Genomic DNA, 21,245 nt, shown 5'->3' on the forward strand with positions numbered 1-21,245 from the left:
TACATGTGTATTGTGTAATCATAAATGGGAAAAGCGAAACTTGTGGTCTGAGACTGTGCTTCGAATCCCACTTTAATTAGGCTTACCTGATTGGTTTCTTTCAAGATTCTCCCCAGCTTGTAAAGTGAATGTCAGGTAATAAGATAACGAATTCTCTGTCTTATCTCACCAAAATATCATTTCTATATCACTAATTCCACCGACACTAGATGACTTCGCAGTTGATACAGCATCATTAAATAACCAATTAATAGAATGTAAACAGTGTAACTTATTGATGGAGAATAGTAGAATTAAAAAAAAAGGATTGAGTAAACTTAATCAAAGCAGTAAATAAACAATTTGGAGTCATGGTATATGTATTTCTATAGACTAAAACAATTTCAAAACGTGGTAATCATTTTAAATGGGTCCTATATTCTGTGTTAATGCAGTACTGTCTTACTCTATACATAAAACATTTTGTCATTTATGTACGCTTGTAGCTATGTTATTTGTTCATATTTTTGGAAAGAGGAAAGAAACATAAAATAATTTCATATGAAATTTGACTTCGAGTAAGCAGCTCTAACTTGCAGGTCTTATATTTAAATGGCTAAGAAACTGTGGATATTGTGGACTTCTGTTATTCCTGCATTACTTTGGTAGTACAGTATAATCATTACACTGCTTCAGGACTTGTAAAAAATCAGATCTTTCAAATTTTATTTCGCAGGAAAGGAATACTTTTTGGGATGGATTCCAGTGATTTCAATAAATGAAGCCTAGAGACAATAACAATAGAGTTGAAATTGTGGGCTTTTGCACATTGCATTAGAAATTCACAAAATATTCAACTCAAATACAGTTCTAGAAGTGTAGGCTACTTTTTAGATTTGTAACCGTTTTATTTTTTGTTGTATTTCGACTTTTTGTGGGTTTGAATTGTTCTTGTGCCCTAAGTTTAGAAATTTGTTTTGAAGATATTACATAACAATGTAATATTTGTGATTGGAAAGATGTCTTTGAATTTCTTCTGTTTCTATTATTTCTTCATTTGGAAATAGGCCAAAGGTAACCTCTTTCCATTGATAAAACACTATTACTTTCACTGTTTGATCCCTCATTGAATCCGGACATTCACATGTACAGTAATATGACTTTAATCTGTTCTGTTGTAGGCAACACAGACAAATACAAATGCCAAGTCTAAGGGCAAGTCAGGAAAGGGAGAAGGCAACAGGGATGGGCAGCAGCAGCAGCAACAGAAAAAGAAGAATGCTTCACAAGAGCAGTGGGATCAGTGGAAAAAGAAAGACTCAGAGGTGTGTCATACTTACGTGAAAGTGTTTATATTGACGTACCTACTAAATGTTGATACAGTTTTTCCCTATGTCAAAAAAAGTGTTCGTACACAATTCAGGTATCGTTCAGTGTCAGCATTTGTAACATTTATTTATTCCTTTCTGTAGTGTGATCATCTTTTTTGACATCTCATTTATACTCTTGTTTGTATGACATACATTAAGGTAGTTTTCTATTTATAACGAGCCTTTTAAGCAGCAGAGGCTATTTAGAATCATCAGTGATGCGATAAGATGAAGTTAAAAAAATGTGGTGGATTCAGAATTGCTGAGTACACAGAAGTACTCAGAGATAACTTACCCCATTTACTTATTACATGATGTGCCAGGGATCAAGCTCTGGCAGTTGACTGAGACAAGGATGGGCTGTGTGCAGACTGAGTGACATACGTGAACACTACTCTATAGACTGGAGATGCATGATGTGGATATTCAAGTGGTGATTTTTGTTTTACAGTTAGTGGATGGCAACTACGAGCAGGATCTCCATCAGGCCATCCTCTTATCTAAGTTAGATTATGAAGAAAAGAAGGAACTGTATGAGCAGTTGAAGAAGGACGCAGAAGAAGAGAAGAAGAATGCATCAAAGAAAAACAAGAAAAGCAACAAGGCACAACCTATGTCACTGGAACAGTTCAACAGCCTTCACTCCGAGCCTGTATGTGAGCCTGCCCCCACCAGCAAACCAGTGAGTGAGCAGGATGAGGAGTTCTTTGAGAGGATCAAAGATGACACCAAGAAGGTGCTGGACAGGGAGCAGACTCTGGAGCTTAGAAAAGCACGAGAGGTGGGTTTCATGTAGCAGAAATACCAATAATATATTAATACTAGGATGTACGTTTACATACATACGTACTGTTACACACATACACACACACATACACACGGTTTTATAGTTTCATTTTTTAGTTACAGTAACAATAATTGTTACAGCCTTTTATCCAAGAAGCCATCACAATTGCACAGTTTGAAGATACCTTAGAGAAGAGGAATAAAGAAATAAAGTCACTGAAAGAAGAAGTAGTAAAACTGAAAGAAGAGTTACATAATGTTAAAACAAGGAACAAAAAACTCTGCAACATTCTGGCACAAGGAGAAAGTAAGTAGTAGTTGTTTCCTAATGCCGGACACTTGGTAATGCAGCCATTTATCTTCTTAGACTCCAGTACTTTACATAAAAGGTTTCATGATCTGTTTTTTTGTTTATTCTGCATAATGGGCAAATGGGAGATGAAAGAATTGCTTTTACTATGCAGTCGTGGCCTCTTGTCAGTCTAAAGATTGTTACTACTGATTTTCTGAGTGCATCTGGTATTGTTATTATTGGATTATGGTATATCTCTTCCCATTTTTCTCTCCCTTTCGCTCTCTCTCTCTTTTTTTTTTTTACAGCAATTTTATGAATCTTTTGACTGAATAAAGGGGTAAATTTTCGTTAGCTCTGTGGAAAGTTGTCATGCTTTTTTCGGCTAGTCTGTCTGCGTTTTCGTTTCATATAATTCCACAATGAGTGGACGACCTTTTTATGTCGTTTTGAAAGCTGTAACAGCATTTTGGAATATTCTGTTGTAATGGATTTGGTTGTTGTTTCTGTAGTTACATTTTGAACAATATTCAATATTACGTGTTTCATAAAATTAATATAGATATCATAGACATTTGAATCTACCAATTTTAAATTGTATATATTAGCTGACTGAGGCATGTGGATATGTGGAAGGAATGTGAACCATCACATTGATGCAATACGAACGCAAGAGCTTGGAGATAAATATGATTTAGCATAAAGTCAGTAATAAATGTATTCATGAACAACCTCGGCATGTTGTTTACAATGTTATTAAGTTCTGCAATCAGTAGAAGAAAGAAGGCTCGAAGATACCTATTTAGTCTTGCAATCAGTGCGTGATTATTTTGTTACCTGATTAGGTACATGGGAGATACTTGCTATCTAATGTGAGATTGCATTTTCACGACACAATTTCATATTGCTTTGAGCTGTAACTTCTATTATTATATTGCGATGATAATAATTAAATGGAAATATTATACAGAGCGCAAGTAATATAACTAGAGGTTTTAACAAATTATTCCTTGGATAGAAGTACAAAAAAAATTCTAATATCATATTGGTCCAAATGAATACTTTTCTCAAGTAAGAAAAAAAAATTCGTAAATGTAAACACTGTTCTACTCAATAAATGCTATTCGTAAAATACTGATTTTTACTGTTATCACTATGGAAACTTATGAGGAATGATTTATGCCTTTGCAGTTTTTTTCAATAAAATGGACAGTTTTCTTTCAAATTAAATGAAAATATTAACACATATCATTTCCTGCTATTGGGAAGCCTAGCAAACCTACTGTGGTGAGTAAGAGACGGAGTGCTGCTATTCACACAGCGCATGTGTATTCATAGCCTATGTTAGTTGGCAATGCCCTGTTGCTAAAATATGCAGACTTTCAGTCTAATTTTCTAATTAATGTGTGCGTATCTAATGCATACTCACTACACTTGCGTGATTCAGGTTCTAATTTTCTAATTAACCATGCACATAATTACAAAATGCATAATAGATTTTTTATTTATTTTAATGTATTCTATTACTCCCTTTAATCTGCATAGTTATATTGCTTCCACCCTGTCTTGTGCACTCGTTTTCGAACGTTTGTTTGCAGTCTTGATTTACGCCATACAGTGACACTATTCTGTAGCCGCATCTCTGGCTGAAGTGCTAGCACACTGGTCGTCCATCCAGGTGGCTGGAATTCGATTCCTGGCCAGGTCGTGATGGAATTTGTGGTGGACAAAGCAGACGTTGCAAGAGATTTTTCTCAGGATACTCCCATTTCCCTCTTATCATTCTACCAACTCTCTCCATCTCCCCCTCATTTCATTAATAATGAATAGTAAAAATAGGCTGGGGTGAAGTCTTGGGGGTAGTACGAGTTTCCGATGCTGGTATAGGAAGGGCTTGAGGCTCTAGCCCCTAGGGTTTATCAGGCTACTCTTGTGCCGATGGGACTTGACTCTATCAGGAGCTGAGAAAGGTTGGGGCACCTGGCTGCTTCGGATGATCAGGAAGAGTTTGGGACTCCGAATCCCTGGGGCTTATCAGGTTACTTGTCTGTGAAATGAAACCTAGCTCTGTTAGAGTCTGAGGCAGGATGGCTACGCTACACCTGTCAGCCGATGATGGCAGAAGGGCTTGGGGCTCCAGGTCTCTGGGGCTTATCAGGCTAGTTGTCCGCTGAATGGAACTTGACTATCTGAGGATGAGGCAGGATGACCCATCTGTCACCATCGGATTCACTGTCACTCAGGCCACCTATCGGACTTAGACAATCATCGCATATATAGGGCGTACAAAGGGCTAAAGCGTGCCTAAATGTACGGATCCAGAAAGTCAAGCAAAGAACACTATTATTCTGTGTGTGTGTGTGTATGATGTGCGCGCGCGCGTCTAATGCCTACCCACTTCACTTAACGTGATTCGGGTTCCACATACTGCGGATAGATTCCAGGACTGTGACTCATTTTCAAGTTATGCACCACTTCAGTGGGCCACGTTATGTATGATGTGTATCTGTGAAGAGTTATGTCTGTGTATGCGTAAGTGTTCGTGTAAGTGTATTGTAGAGAATGAGTGAGGATGATGGTGAAGGTGAGAAAGGGAGAAGGGGAAACCCTGTGCTGGCACCTTTCCTATGCAATTCCCTCCATCATCAAAGTTATCACCTGTCATTGCTTGCTCGACCTCAGACAGGTCATACTCCGATAATGAGTTATGAATGCTTTCTTACGTTATCTTCGACATTATCTCTTTCATCATAGGCTAAGTGTAACCTTTTTTTTTTTCGTCTGTTGTTTCATTGATCTAGTCACACCACACATTCGTATCTTTGCTTATCTCAGTTTTTCGTTTCTTAATGTCTGATATTTTGTTGTTAAAATCTAAAAAAAGGTTTGTAAAACATATAAGACAGTAGAAAGAGATGTACCTATTGTCATAATATAGGACTAAATATTGGTCAGAAAGTTGATACTATACATATAAGAGTAGGGTGACCAGACGTCTTCTTTTGTCCAGACATGTCCTCCTATTTAGGCCTTTGTCTGGGCAGAGTTTTGAAAAATCAAGAAATATCCTCCTCTCCATAACTTGTATGCCTGATATTTTGCAATTATCTAATTTGACGCATTTTTGAAGTAATTTGCCTCTAGATGGCAGCATCAACGGAATATACTCTTTACAAACATCATAACTCCATTTGCTCCTCCTTGTTATGGTCATTGCTCACAGGCAGCTAGTAAATCGAGAGATCGAGTCATCGAGGTGCGACTGTAAATCCGTTTCTGCATTCTCACCTCGCAATCTGTCCAGTCTGCCCATTTTCTGTCCTTTTTAATAATTATAGTTCCCTTGACTTTCATGCTAACTGTAAAATCATTATTATTAAGTTTTATCTTAATTATTTTGTAACAAAATAGATATTAACATACTTTTAAGTATGATATAAGCCTAAATCTGTACTGTAAATATTTTGTAATAAAATAGATATTGACGTAATTTAAAGTATAATATATGCCTAAGCCTAAATCTAAGTACATATTTTTTATGCTCTTTTTTCGAAGGATGTCCTCCTTTTTGAAGCTTTGTGTCCTCTTTTTTCATCGATGTGAATCTGGTGACCCTATATAAGAAGAGAAAATAAAAATGAACACATCTTTGTTATTCTAATAGGCGCATGGGTGTCTGCTGTCTCCCAGTTCAGATTGCAGGTCGTTTATGCAATGCACAAAGATTGAACACAGCCACTGGATTGATACCATGTTATAGCAAGCAGCTAATGAGAATGGCGAATGTGTTACACCAAAATGGAACCACAATAGATTAAAATTCACTGAATGACAAGTGACTTCACGCGTCTACTCTAGGGTTAATTATTTTGACACTTCGTGAATGTAGTAGATTGTGTAGGACTTTAGACAGAATATACAATAATTAGAGAAAAAATTAAATTGTTATAATGTTGAGTCAGTTTTTCTGTAATGGCAATGCTTATGGACATGCGCATGTGCAAGATGTTTAGTGCTTCAGTTATTCTCCCCAGCTGATCATACCATGAGGTGGTGACATTCATCTGTTATCAGTTCAAGTGGCACTCTAGGTACAGGAATCCACTCGCCTCGGTCAACTTATACCATACTCTTTACTATACATTTTTTATACCAATTCCATGGCCATTGCAGTAATACCTAAACTTTGGTAAGTGAATATTGAATTAACTGCATAATTTGGTTGACATATTAAAGTTTAATTTAATGTGCTTTAAAAATAGAAGTGAGTAAAAGAAAATTTTACACTTGAAGAATAGAGAAGGAGTCTTCTTTAAAATGTACCACTTTAGTGGTGAAGCTTGTATGTCATTTCTGAGATATTTTATTCTAATTTAAGCAACAAGTACGAGTTGGATTGATGTGAAGTGTGTTTTACTACTTGTGCTAGATAGCCATCATATGAGGATGAAAAGTCTAATATTCCATTGTCTAAAACAGACGTGGGCATCAGTAGTACATGTCGAATGGAGTCGAACGCAAGGACGTGATCTCCCTCCCTCCACACCCCTAGCTGGGATACCTGTCCGACCGGTTGAAGTACTGGCAGTCAGCGGTGGATTTCACAAAAAAAAAATGTCACTCTCTAAGGAAGCTCCTGAAGTAAAAAAGTCCAAAAATATTATTTCCACAAAGAATGGGAAAATGAATTCTTTTGTTGCGAAGAAGGGGAAAGCGTTAGGTGCTTATTATGCTACAAAATTTTACTAGCATGTTGAGCGACATTATGAAAAGACTCGTTTTAATGGAACAAATTTTTTTAATTTAATTTTTTTAAATAATAGTAGTCCACACCTGTGGAGTAACGGTTAGCGCGTCTGGCCGCGAAACCCCAAGTGCAAGTGCACAAATATGGCTGGTTTAGATGTATATAAGCTTAAACAACTTTGCAAAGTAAAGTATTCACATTTTCGGAGTTTTGTTATGAAAATTGCTTCTATGTTTGGCTCAACCTTTATTTGTGAACAGTTTTTTTTTTCTCAGTTGGCCATTGTAAAATCCAAATCAAGATCACGCATTGCAGACGAAAATTTATTCTATCAGCTCACAATTGCAATGTCTGACATAACTCCAAATTTTGAAACACTTGCTGATTTACGTGACGAAGAAGAATAAACGAATCCTTTCTTTTAAGGGCATGAGTCAATTGACGTAAATTGACAAAAACAACAAAGAACTACAGTAAGAAGTTTAAAAAATAGCCTAATTGTTGTTTTTCTGTTTTTTAGTAATGTGCTTGATATTTTGTTAAGAATCTATTTTTCCTTAGTTTCTTAATTTTATTTTCAAAGGATGTAAATTAGTGACTGATGCCCTTTCAAAACAAATAGGTTCAGATTATGGCATTACTTTCTAACTGTTGTGGAATTGTACGTTTTATATCATTTTATAAGGTTTTTACAGTAATTGTTTAAATTAGAAATACAGTTATGTTTCAGCTTTTTGTAAAATAGTTTGTATTTGTTTTGGAAAATTTGTTTTCTTTCATTGTCATTATTCATAAAAATAACATTTGTAGAAAACTGTGTATCTTTTTGTCCTGCGTAATTACTTAACGTTCCGTGTTTCAATACTTTACGCGATTCACCGCTGAGTATTACTTTAACAGGTGATGCATGTTGCAGCAATCAGAGTAGTACGGCGCATCTCTTTAAATGCCCACGTCTGGTCTAAAACAAACATTTCTATCGTAAGCATATTTTTTCATAATCATGTAATTCTTTACTCTGGCAATGTTGGAGAGAGATAATAACTTACAGTTGTGTCATTAGTTCATTACACCGCTTTCCACTGTGTTTTATCTCTCAGGAAGAGATCCTCCACACTCCATCTGTGGACTTGTTTAGTGATTTTTTTTTTTTGCGCTTAGGTAGCAGACTAAGTGTGGTCAGGTTGATGTATGTTGAGTTGATTTACAAAAGCATTATATGTATGTCTAATTTATTTGAATTCATTTTGTCGAGCATGTTTCACCTTAATAGATTTAGTTGTATTAGGGGAGCTGGCTAAGAACTTTGGATATGATATGATTTATTTCACACCAAACTCTCTGGTCCTGCTAGCCTTTCATATTTCTGTATTCAGGCCAGCAGTCCCGTTCTTAAATTATTTACAACTTTTACACATCAAGACATTTAGTGACTGACGCATATTCATCACTTTCTTTGTTCATCCACTATGTCCTTCATGTCCATTCAATACACTTATTCACTGTATTTCAACATTTATTATCTATCCCTTATTAACATCTTAGTCCTATCGTATTCTCTTTCCCTATTCATAGCAACTTTCTTTACTATTTCCTTCAGTCCCCATTTACTGTACGATTTCAGTACAATTCTGTAACTAACTCTACCTTACATTACTCTTGTACGATGTTCTAAGTTCACATGTTTTTATTCCTATTGATTTTTCTTCTGTCTATATTACTTCCTCATCCCTACTGATATCTATCTTTGCTAACCCCTACTCTTAGCTCACATACTCTTACCTCCATTACAATACGTACTACTCTTTGCCAACTACATAAATATAACCATCATGAACTGCTGCTAATACTTAATCACTACTCATCAACTTTTCAAGTATATACTTCTTCCTTCCATTGACACACCATTTTCTTAGATTATAAATTGGCTTTTCTTTGGTTTTTCTTTGCTACCACCCGCTTGATTCTTGCTATCTGCTCTATTCACATTATCTGTACTTTCTCTTCTTACCACTATCCCTCCTTTTTTCCCCTTATCGTCTTTCTTGGGCTCTTTTACCTTTTCCAGCTTTTGACCTACATTTCTTTTCTTTCTATCGCTGACACCACAAAAGTCTCCGCTTTCACTCTCACTCTCTTGATACACTTCACTTCTACAGTAGCCTTGGAACTTTGAATATAAGAAATTCAATTCTGAATGGAAACAAATTACTTTTTCATCATCGTTTCTGGAATAGCATTGGTGCCCATTCAGCTTTTTGTCAAATAAGTATTAGAAGTATTTTCTTCCCCAGAAAAAAAAAACTGAATGGTGCATTGTTATTATTCATGTTGTGTTAGCTCTGCTTCATGTAACAGAGTCTAGAAAAATTTGATTATCTCTGTAAGGATTAGAAACCAACCACTATCAATTAATGCTTTGATCATCATTATCATCATGTAAGAACTTCGAGGGGAAGATGTAGTTATTGTACATGACATTCCATCTTGCATAGCTGTCTTGTCATCCTTGTGTTCATAAGTTACTGATCAATCCCTTTTCATTTTAATGATTCATTGAAGGAGTGAATTAACCCATAAAGTATAGAACTTCAACTTTTTATTAACATCTCCTAAATATTATATTTTCACTATTACTTCAGGATATTTGTGATTTACCACAGAAACTACGAAAGTATAATATGTTAAAAGAAAGACATGTTTCAGTGTTTTGTGGGTATGACAAAAATTTTACTTTCTCATTATGTGAAGTATATAGAGAAATTGTCCTGTGCTGTAGTTGTGTGGTGTGCGTCATCATGTCTTGTATTAACATTACGGAATGAACTTGTTCGAATCTTCCTGAGGGAAGAAATTTCCTCAGCAAAATTTGGCTAGGTATGTGGTACTGGTGCCACCCAGCATCATGATGAATTTGGAGAACTACAGTGAGTAGTGAAATCCAGTTTTGCAAGCCAGCTAAAATGGTTTGGGGAATCATTGTGCTAACCACATGTTACCCCCTATTAGTTCAATGGTTTTTTGCCTTTGTTGAAACATGTGGATGTGATGCGAGCAGTTGGTAGTAGGTTTGGCTCTCCATGGGCTGTTGCACAATGGATTTGTATAAAGAGAAATTATTGTGATGCTGTAAAAGATGGACTTTCAAATTTTCGCGGAAATAATACGTTTTCAGCCTCCCTGATATCGGAAAACTGATTAGAAGTATGCTGTCTGTCCGTATATCTGTGTATAGTGATTATTTTCTCTTAACAGTTGGTTGGATTCTTCATATTCAGTATGTATTGTCATTTTATCTGGGAATGTTGCGCATGAAATATAATTTTTAGTAAAGTTTAGTAGGTCTGGCACTCAGTTATTTTCTTCATGATCGTTGTGTATTTTGTATAATAAACTGACACATGAGATGAGTGATTTAGTATTGATGGAAAAAAGTTTGGCTAAGAGAAATTAGACTGAAAAGGGAGAAGTTAGTTTGTAGCTTTTTAATAAACTACAAATACACTTTTTTGCATATATCACTTTTAAATGCCAATTTCTGTAAATAGAAAATTATATTAAAAATGATTGCGAAATATATTCTTTTTTAAATGATTGCATGTACATACAACTATTTTACACAAATATGAAAATTACAAATATCTGTTTAAACTGTACATCGTATACATTGTGTACCGGTACATAAATGAAGTCAAATTTCTTGCGTTTAGAATTATAATGAATGTCTTTTAATATTTAATCCAAGGAACAGAATTTCATCTTCATATTTAAGTGCATATTAAATGTAATTTATGTGTCTTTTAAATAATAGTTAAAGAAAGTAAGCTGTAAATGGTAATAACTTTCGCAACATGATAAATTGTTACATATTATATAAACTGCATAATGAGAAAGTATGTGTCATCTTCACGACACTCATTTTTAAATAGTTTAAATACTTAAATGGGTTAACTTACTCTCTCACGGAAGCACTGAGTTGATATTACATGAGGTTTGCACCAAATTATTGCTTAGTACAGCATGTGTGTTGAACTCGTTCCTCTGGCAGTGAAGGACAAAGCCGAGGTCCTGATTGAAGTGGACAGATTACAGAGAATGAGAGATGAGCTGTCCTCAGAAGTGTCCAGCCTGCACGTACAACTAGAACAGGAGAGATCCAAAGTGCGAGCACTCACATCGGATCCTAAAAACAGCAAAGCACAGGTAATATTCTTCACCCAGAAACTGAGAATAAAACTTGATCTTACACAATAAATTATGTTTGATATTGGCAGTGCTGCCATCGCAACACTTTGTACACATGATCTTATTATCACATTATTTTGTCCACATGCTTTAAAAAAATCTAATGAAGTAGACTATAGAGTTTGTGTATGCATGTATATTAGGAATATCTAAATCTGGACAGTACCATTTAATTTTGATACTGTTATTTAAAGGGGCCTATTCCACAAAGGTATGATGTTGTATATTACAAGTAAATTTTCTGGTAAGTAGTATAAATACTAGAGTTTCTGTTCCACAAAAGACTTTGCTACAGTAGTACAGTGCGTATACTAACTGGCTCTGCAGGAGAAGTGGCAAGCAGAATGCAGGGACTCGAGCAGTTGTGTTGGTATCGTGCAGGTAGAGTCAGTGACCTTGGCCACATTGAATGGTGAAGAGTGGGAGGGAGCAAGAGAGGAGATGTAATATTCCTATGTTCATACTACAGATGGGATAAACTGTTCTTTTTAAGAAACAGTTTCAACTGTAACTGTTTCATAAACGAAGCTGTTTCAAAATAACTGTTTCAAAGAAACAGTTTCATAAAAATATGTTTGTGCGAGATCGTACGTATTTGCTTGTTTTCCGCACAGAACCAATACGCGGTAAGTGTGAAATACCACATTCAGTATTCCCAACGTAACACAAATAACAATTTCCCTCTTCTTACCGCTTAAGCGCGACATTCATTTTACTGCTTTAGGCTTTTAACATATTATTTTTAAGAGACGTTTAACATAGTAATAATTATAAATTGGAAACTTACCACTGCAATTTCACCTAAATTGCAGTGTTAATTATTGTTTTTAAATATTTGCAAAAATTAAGTAAAGTCTACTACTCCACGAAACTTATTGCATTCCTGATACAAGTAACATTAAGGAAGCCGTGAAAAAATCAACGAGATTCCAGATGCCGATGTTATTACTGCAATATGTTATATAAATAATATTGTTAAAATATTAAAATGAAAAATAAATCATTACATAACCTTACCGTTTGTTTTAAGTTCGCATTTATAGACTGGGGGGAAAAAAAAGACAGACGTATATCACTGCCTGCTGGAGTATAGTAAACACAGAAAATATTTTACAGCACCAATGTTGAAGAAAGATATTTTGGTGTTCCGAAGTTGGCGTCATTAAACAGAAACCAAGATGGAGATTTCATTGCAACTAATTAGAAATTCGTCTTTTAGGTATGTAATAAACGATCTTCGCACAAAATAATGTACGATACACGAGCGGTATGTTTGTTTTCATGTTCTCGGAAATTAAAAAAGCTCAACTACGTTTCGCTTTTTCAATCTTTTCCTCGGACATGAAAACGTCAACATACTGCTCTTGTAACGTATATTACTATTACAACATCAGTGCCAACTGTTCCTAGTCTTCCAACTGTTTCAATTTCTCATCTGCTTCAGTAACATCTTTCAAAGCCCTTGAAGCATCTTTAAATCAGCTGTTCAGTGTATTATGACTATGAAAGTCTTTTTTGTAGATTATTGTTAAAGAGTACAGTAAATAACTACAATTCGAAGTGAATTGATTTTAGTGAAAATAACGCATATAACCCTAGGAGAGTTTAATAATGATAAGACATTAGGCGATAATATTTTTCGCGGTAGATTTATAATTAACACTATGTTTGGGCATCATGGACATTTTCTCCATCATTGGGCGGCTAATAATAATTAATATAAGATTTATTAGGGAATTTCATTCGTACAATTAAATTGAGTGGTCCTACATAGGCTACTGTTGCACAAAGGCCGAGTGGAACTGATATTATATCTACTTTCGCTTGGAGGTCGATGATAACGCTACACGTGTTCTTTGCAGACAGCAAAGAACAGGAAAGCTGTTTAGAAATTGAACTGTATCTCTTGGAACCATGTATTACGTTGAAACAATAACTGGAGCAGTGTAACTCTCTTTGGAACAGGTTATTTCATGAAACTGTTTCGATATGAAACAGTTTCAATTGTGAAACAGTTTAACAAAAAACTGTTCCAGCTTTTTTTACCCATCTCTAGTTCATACCAGGTGCTTCACAGTACCAACTTTACATCGTTGCTGGGTCGAATACTGCCGCTTGCTTCACTGTGGAGCCAGTTAGTATACGCACTGTACTTTACCACTCCATACTTACGAATTACGTAAGTTTCGTGATTGTGTTCCACAAAAGTACTAGTTTTTGTAACTTATATTGTTGTATAACCTGCCTTAAAGTACTGTACATTACGATTAAAGAGACAAACATAACCTATTTTGACAAATTAAATACAAAGATAAACAGCTGTTTCATGTTATAACGTAGTATGTTCAATGATATGACGTGACTTGTAGTGATTTTTTTATAATATACGAGGCACTATAATTCTTTCGTGGAACAGAATGATACAACTCCATACTTTACATCTTTCAGCAGTAATTTGTAAAGTACTAACACCATACCTTTGTGGAATAGGCTCCAGGTGACCATATAATATGTAGTAACTAAAATAGAAGATGAATTGCAATGTTCAATACACAGCCTAGATAAAAGTGCCAGAGAATTTAATATGACATTTCCTATTGATAAGGCTGAAATTGACATTTTTAGGAAAAGAACTAATCAAAAGTAAAATTGTTATAAGTAACAAAATATTAGAATAAGTAAACACTTTCATTTTAGTTGTAATTTGTTGCAATACAATGAAAAACACAAACATTAAAAACAATACAAATTTATAAAACCTATGAGTCATACGTCAGAACTCAAAATCCCTCAATGGTACAACAATATACAAGATTAGAAAGACATTCTATATGGTTTGAAGGTTGCCATGCAGCCCATTGTATCTGACTTTTGAAGGTTTACATCCAGCCAAGGGTGATGGATTGTAAAGTGTTATAAAATCCCGAGCATGGCTTTGTCTTGGAGGGAAGCAAAGCAGCAGGTCCCATGTTGTAGATTTACTTCATGTAAAAGAATCATGTCCCTAGTATGTAGAGCGCTCCTGGCAAAATTTGTTGACTATTTCTTGTTTATGTTGAAAATCAATGCTGAATAACCTCTGCAGTTGAGCATCATTAAATAATAAAATACCACCACCACCACCACTACTGAATAACCTCTGTAATTGAAAGTAATACAATAAAACCTGCTCTTAACAGAATTGCAAGACACTGGAAAAATTTTCTGCTAAAGCCAGTTTTCTTTTTAGTGGAGGTGTACTATAAAAATTAAACCAGGGACATTCACGTAATTCAGATGAAATAAAATATCGTGAAGAATGGGTAGAATGAAGAAAAATCTCCAGCACCAGGACTCGAACCCGGGTTTTCAGCTCTGCTGACACTTCATCCACTAAGCCACACCGGATTCCAGTTCCAATGCCAGATTGAATCCTTCTCAGTTTTAAGTTCTACCTTCTCTGTTTCCCTTAAGTGGCCTACTCTCATGTACTGTGTCACAGAATATGTGACAGTGGCACAATGTCCAACGCACTATGTACAGAGGTGCACTCATTACGAGTAAGTGGCTGAGATCCGATGGAATAGGCGCTGTCTTTGCAACTTTGTTAGACAATTTCCATTTAATCCAGGGAATTTAACATGTTTTTCAGCCATAAAGTCACAGGACCAAAAATATTTTCTTTTAAGACAAATTTTTGTTTAATGAAGAGTGTGTCATGTTTTACTGTACTACTACTACCACTGCCACCATCTGTCATTTTAGAAAATACACGATATGTGAATACATTCGTGAATAGTAAACATCAGTCAGAAAAGCTAGCTGTGATGGGAAGGAGCTATAAATTGGAACTTAGGAGATATGAATATGAGTAGAGATAGCTTTACGTAATACTTGTTTATGATGTCCATAGAAGTAATGTATACGATTCAGTCTTGGAGGAAAATGAGTTCTATATTATCTTCTTAAAGATTCCAGAATAATGGTTCTTACTATCCATTGGATACCTTTCTCATGTCATTAAATATGGGCTGAAAATAACCTCACTTTTTTAAAATGTTATGTATAATTTCTTTACTTTGAGAAATATGTAATCTTTGAAGAAATAAAGGTGTCTTTTTATTGGTTTATTTGATGTTTGTGTTATGTACGGTTTTGCTAACAACGTAATTAATTTGATTTTCAACAACCCAATTTCAGTTATTCCAAAAAAAAAGGAATGTTCACTTTGACATGCAGGTGAAGGTGCATTATGGATGAACCAGGAAAGTTACAAGAGTATGTATAAACATCCAGTTTTTGATTCTAGTACCATCAGTTTTTCGTTGTTAAGAGTTTACTTTTGTTCTGTTAATTTACCTTCAAATGAAACCTAGATGAACAAAAAAAAAAAAAAAAAATTGTACTCCATGAATTTCAGTTAATGCCTAATGTCACTGCTCTCCACTTCTCACAGCTGTTAACTACGTGTTATATTGACTTATGATACTGTCGAGTGGTTTATAGGTGAACTGTTGATTGAATATCTTGTTTGCATAATTGTGTTGTACGCCATTTTTTACCTGTATATTAGGTGGGTTCAGTTGGACAAAAAATACTAAAGGAATTATCTTATAGATTTAAAACTTGTTTTGAGTTCGGTGAATATTTACAAATAAACTGACTGATCAAGTGACAAATTACGTAAACTTACTATAAATACTGTTAAATGTTTTATTATCAAGCACCAATGTGATGGCCCTCCATTCAGGCAGCCTTGGTTTGATTCCTGCCCAGATTGTTATAGAATTTATGGTGCACAAAGCAGATGGCACAGAGAGTTTTTCTCAGGGTACTCCCTTGTGTCTTTATCATTCTGCCAACATGCTCTACCTTCCCCACGTTTCATTTGTCGTCTGTAATAGTTATAAACAGGCTAAGATGGAAAATTTTACAGTCCGTACAAAAGAAACCATATGACCTGGAAATGTACAAAAACTTGCCCAGATATGTTCGAACATTTTTAACAAGAGCCAGATTGTACCTACACCGATTTCACCTTATTGACACTCCTACTTGTCTGTGGTATAATAATCATGATGAAGATCTGAAACACATTCTTCTATACTGTCCATTCATTAACCACAAAAGAAAAAAGAAGTAAATTAAAATTATCAGTACCAGTTGCAGAAGACACAGCTCTGCAGTATACTACACCCTAACTCTGGCTACTAGCAACAAGCATCTATAATGAACACTGATCAAAATACCTCTAATTTCTCATGAAAAATAAGAACTAAAAAGACTACAGTGGACTATAGTGGACCTTATGTTGTCAGCAAACAGCTGGATACAATTCTGGTATACCCATTATGTAAGTGAGATAAACATTGATACTAGTTTCAGGGAAACGAAAATTCATATTGGTGGTGGATCACATTTTACTTTTGTCATAACTGGCACGAATATTTCGAATGCTGATATGAGTCATTAGAAACTCAAGCCATGGTAAATGTTTTACATTTTCAGTTAATACGATGGTAAAGCTTAAGGATCTAAAAATGCTCAAAGCAGAGTTACAGCTAGGGAACATTTACATTGTCTTCGGTGGTCAAGTAGTTAACATGCTTATGACTAGGTCCGAGATTTGCAGGTTTATAGCCAGCTGTGGATGATTATTTTTAAAATGATAAAATTCGTAGTATGACTTCTTACAAAGAGGATGTAAAACTCATAGGTTCATGTCATAAATTGAATATTCATCGAGAGTAATACAGTGCCTTATCCCAAAAGAAAATTTTTGAGAGGCAAGAGCCCTGTTCTACAAAAATATGGTGTAATGCATTACAAAATACAACTGAAAGTTATTGTAAAGTATGGAATCATATCATTCTGTTTCACAAAATTTTGTATAACACCATTTTATTAGTAAATGTGTACAAGTGATGTTACAATAATGATGATAATTATATAGGCTGATTGCATTAGTACTTTATGACCTTATTTCTATATTGTATTTAAGTAACTGTGGCAAAAATTAATATACATCTTGATTACACAACTTTTAACACTGTATCACTTCGGAATTTGTGTGATAATAACTTTCTTGTGTTAAATATTATTAACGTACCTTGTTAACATGTTTCGAACTATTTTTCGGTCATCTTTGGAACTGGTCGTTGTTGGTCTTGGCGCCTTTTGTTTCCTGTGTGGGTGCGTTTTGTAGTGTAGAGTCAAAGAGTGTATGTGTTTTGAAATTGAGTTGTGTGTTGAAAATATCGTTGGGTTGTGTTTTTGTGTGTCTGTATATTTTGTATTGTTCTAGTGTGTTGAGTTTCTGGCTTTTTGGTTGGATGTGCAGTATTTCTGTGTCTGTGTTGATGTCTCTGTAGGTGTGGTTGGCAATTGTGATGTGTTCTGCATATGTGGAGGTGTTTTGCGATTTTGTTATGGCTGTGATTGTTCTTTGTACTGTGTTTGAAATGATCTGCCTGTCTGTCCTATGTAGAAGTTGTTGCAGGTGTTGCATTTGACATCTAGACATCACAATAACAAAAGTAGACAACAAACACACATTCAAAGTATACAGAAAACCCACAACAACAACAACACACATACACAACACATCCAATCACCCCACACAACACAAACAAGCTGCATTCCGAACAATGGTACACAGACTACTCAACATACCAATGAACCAACAGGATTATAACGAAGAACTAAACACAATCAAATACATAGCACAAGAAAACGGGTACAACCCCAACATAATAGACAACATAATAAGTAAGACAAAACAAAACCACAAAAAACAGAAGAACACAACACAAACACAACACAAAAAATCACACTAACATACGAAAACAAAAACACACATAAAATTGCAACCTCATTCAAGAAATTAAACTACAACATCGCATACAGAACAAATAACACTCTACAAAAACATCTCAACACACAAACAACACAAAGAAACAAATACAACCACACAGGTGTATACAAACTCAAATGCAACACCGGCAACAACTTCTACATAGGACAGACAGGCAGATCATTTCAAACACATTACAAAGAACACATCACAGCCATAACAAAATTGCAAAACACCTCCACATATGCAGAACACATCACAAATGCCAACCACACCTACAGAGACATCAACACAGACATAGAAATACTGCACATCCAACCAAAAAGCCAGAAACTCAACACACTAGAACAATACGAAATATACAGACACACGAAAACACAACCCAACAATATTCTGAACACACAACTCAGTTTCAAAACACACAAACTCTTTGACTCTACACTACAAAACGCACCCACACAGGAAACAAGAGGCGCCAAGACCAACAACGATCAGTTCCGAAGATGACCGAAAAATAGGTCGAAACATGTTAACCAGGTACATTAATAATATTTAACACAAGAAAGTTATTATCATACAAATTCCAAAAATTAATGTTACTAAAACATTTTCCTAAACTTTGTTATATTATCGTGTAATTCTGATGGTTTATAGTGCAATTTTGTTAATATAATGTGAGAAATGTTTTTTCTCAAGGCAATTCTAGTTTTAGGCTCCAAGTGAATTGCAGTATTACCAATTTTAGTCAACAGACTGTGCTAGCAACAATCTTCTCTTCTTCCATCTCTATAACACTTAAACCCAATCGAGCGAGTTGACTCAGATGGCAGTATTTGAGACTCGCATTTGGGAGGTCCTGGGTTCAAATCTAGTGTGGCCGACCAATCTGACTGGGATTTTTCATGATTCCCTCAATCACAAAGACAAATGTCGGATTTGAAATTTACATGCCATGATTCATCATGCCTCAGTAACCAATATCATACACATTAATCAAAATCTAAATCAGTTACATGTACACAAGCCATCTACAACAAACACATAATAGAAACAGGAATTCAACAATAGTAACAATGGTATACGTACAAATTCTAAACATGCAATATGACTACAGATTTAAAGCATGTATTAAAAGAAAAAAACCTGTTCATTATACTGAAATTCTGTTTTAAATTGAAAATTTATTTTTCTTTATACACTCTATGATTTTTATTATCATCTCCATTTCATCTCTTTCACTGCTACTAAACTACACATTTCATAAGTTATATGTTGATATACTAATAAATTTGTTTCAAGATACTCTCATATTAGAAATATTAGTTTCCTTTCACTGGTAGAGAAAACTGTTTAGTTGTACATTTATGAATTAATACTAGTGCTTTTGTGGAAAAGAATGATGGTAATTTCACTTCTAATTTGTAAGTATGGAGTAATAAAGTACAATTATATACCATATGTGTATGGAACACAATCGTCATAGTGTGTACAAATTATAGGCGAATTTACTTGTAATGCATTGTACCATACTTTTATGGAATCAACCTTACAATTAGCTCTAGGGAATGAGTGAGATCAAATTTTGCTTGAAGTGGCCTGTAGCCACCAGCACATTAAACTACAATATTAATGTAATGCGACTCAGACTAAAATGCCTGTTGTATCTGTTCATTGTTTCAGAACAAAAAGCGCACAGCAAGTGAGACTGCGCAGTGAAGTTGGCATGAATGTGATAGCCAACACAACAGTACAACGTGCACATAGCTCCAGCCTGAGAATAGAGAACAATGGCCGATCTTCCATGTGATAATGTCTTCATGTTCGTACTTTAAGGTGCAACTTTCTACCTCTTTTGCATAAGAGAGTCTTGAGTTGCAATGGAAAAAGGGAGAGAAACAAAGGAACACTTGGTGCTTGGAAAAAGTCCAGAATGGAGGACGGAACTGAAGATGGAAGGATAGAATATAATACCTGATTTATCTTTAATAAAAGAATAATACTTTTTTTGTCAAGTTTATTTGTTTAATATAAACATTTTTGGGAATAAACTGACCATTCTTTTCTTATTTTGTGTTATTTTTTGGATTTTATCAGCTGATTGAAGAGAGAGCCTCGTGGAGGAGTAAAATTTTAAGAGTTTTATGTAATTTGTATATAAATGGAATTATTTGACTGATGTACAAATATAATTTGTAAAAAATAAAAAAAACAATTACAACAAAACGAAAAGTTCTTCTTATTTCTAATTATCCGATTATTTGATACAGGACACCCTAGTGACCTTGTTTTATAAAAGACTGCTGGCAGAGAGTATTGCATACTAAATGATTTTTGCATACAGGGTGTTCGTTCACAAAACCTACAAGCTTTGCTAGCATATTTGGATGATCATTCCAAGCAAAAGAGTATATATACACCATGAGTCAATTCGAGTTGATTCTAAAGATAATAGTGTGAAATGCCAATGCTTTGGAGTTAGCATACAAACACGTGAAATGCCCAGTTTAATACCTGTGAGTTCCCTCACTTGTTTGTTACAGTTCAACCATATTAAAAAAAAAGTTGCGAAAAGCGAACTCACGAATTAAGTGAAGACGTAGATTGAGAGAAGTATGCATGTCCCTCACTCCCTTTCCAGTTCCAACTGCAACTGCAGCATTTTACCACAGTCTACAATATACAGTCACGAAGCTTGAGTTTTGAGGGTGCTAGAAACAATAGACTGTGACGGTACTATTTTGCATTACCTGTAATGAGGCGATATTAGCGATCCTAGTGGTGAGCAACTACCTAATGTTTGCATATTTACTACATATTGAGGTTCGCAACTGTATATACTAGACTGTGATTTTACCTCCCCTCGTATTCTGGCACTTGCAACATAGAATTTCGGTGACTTAGCACGGTTTTCATTGATACATGCTCAATGTTCTGTCCTCAGTTACTCAATTTAATGAAATGTTTTAGAATATTAGCAGACAGAAAAATATATAA

At 35.0% G+C, this 21,245-nt stretch overlaps 1 protein-coding gene across 5 annotated transcripts in view; it reads left to right on the forward strand.

Annotated features, from left to right (window-relative positions):
* Positions 1 to 20,317, forward strand: part of LOC138696375 (G kinase-anchoring protein 1-like) — a 34,037-nt gene extending 13,720 nt beyond the window's left edge. For 3 of the 5 annotated variants that reach the window (XM_069821260.1, XM_069821256.1, XM_069821258.1), the window contains 5 exons: positions 1,161 to 1,304; positions 1,801 to 2,130; positions 2,277 to 2,442; positions 11,223 to 11,377; positions 15,599 to 15,676. In XM_069821260.1, coding sequence (XP_069677361.1) covers positions 1,161 to 1,304; positions 1,801 to 2,130; positions 2,277 to 2,442; positions 11,223 to 11,377; positions 15,599 to 15,658 — 855 coding nt within the window. In that variant the 3' untranslated portion in view covers positions 15,659 to 15,676. Of the gene's footprint in view, positions 1 to 1,160; positions 1,305 to 1,800; positions 2,131 to 2,276; positions 2,443 to 11,193; positions 11,378 to 15,598; positions 15,677 to 19,931 lie in introns of those variants that run through there. The other 2 variants (XM_069821257.1, XM_069821261.1) reach the window with 2 other exon arrangements.
* The last annotated feature ends 928 nt before the right edge of the window (positions 20,318 to 21,245 follow it).

Source organism: Periplaneta americana, chromosome 3 (genome assembly GCF_040183065.1).
Source record: "Periplaneta americana isolate PAMFEO1 chromosome 3, P.americana_PAMFEO1_priV1, whole genome shotgun sequence".
In the NCBI taxonomy this organism is placed as follows: Eukaryota; Metazoa; Arthropoda; class Insecta; order Blattodea; family Blattidae; genus Periplaneta; species Periplaneta americana.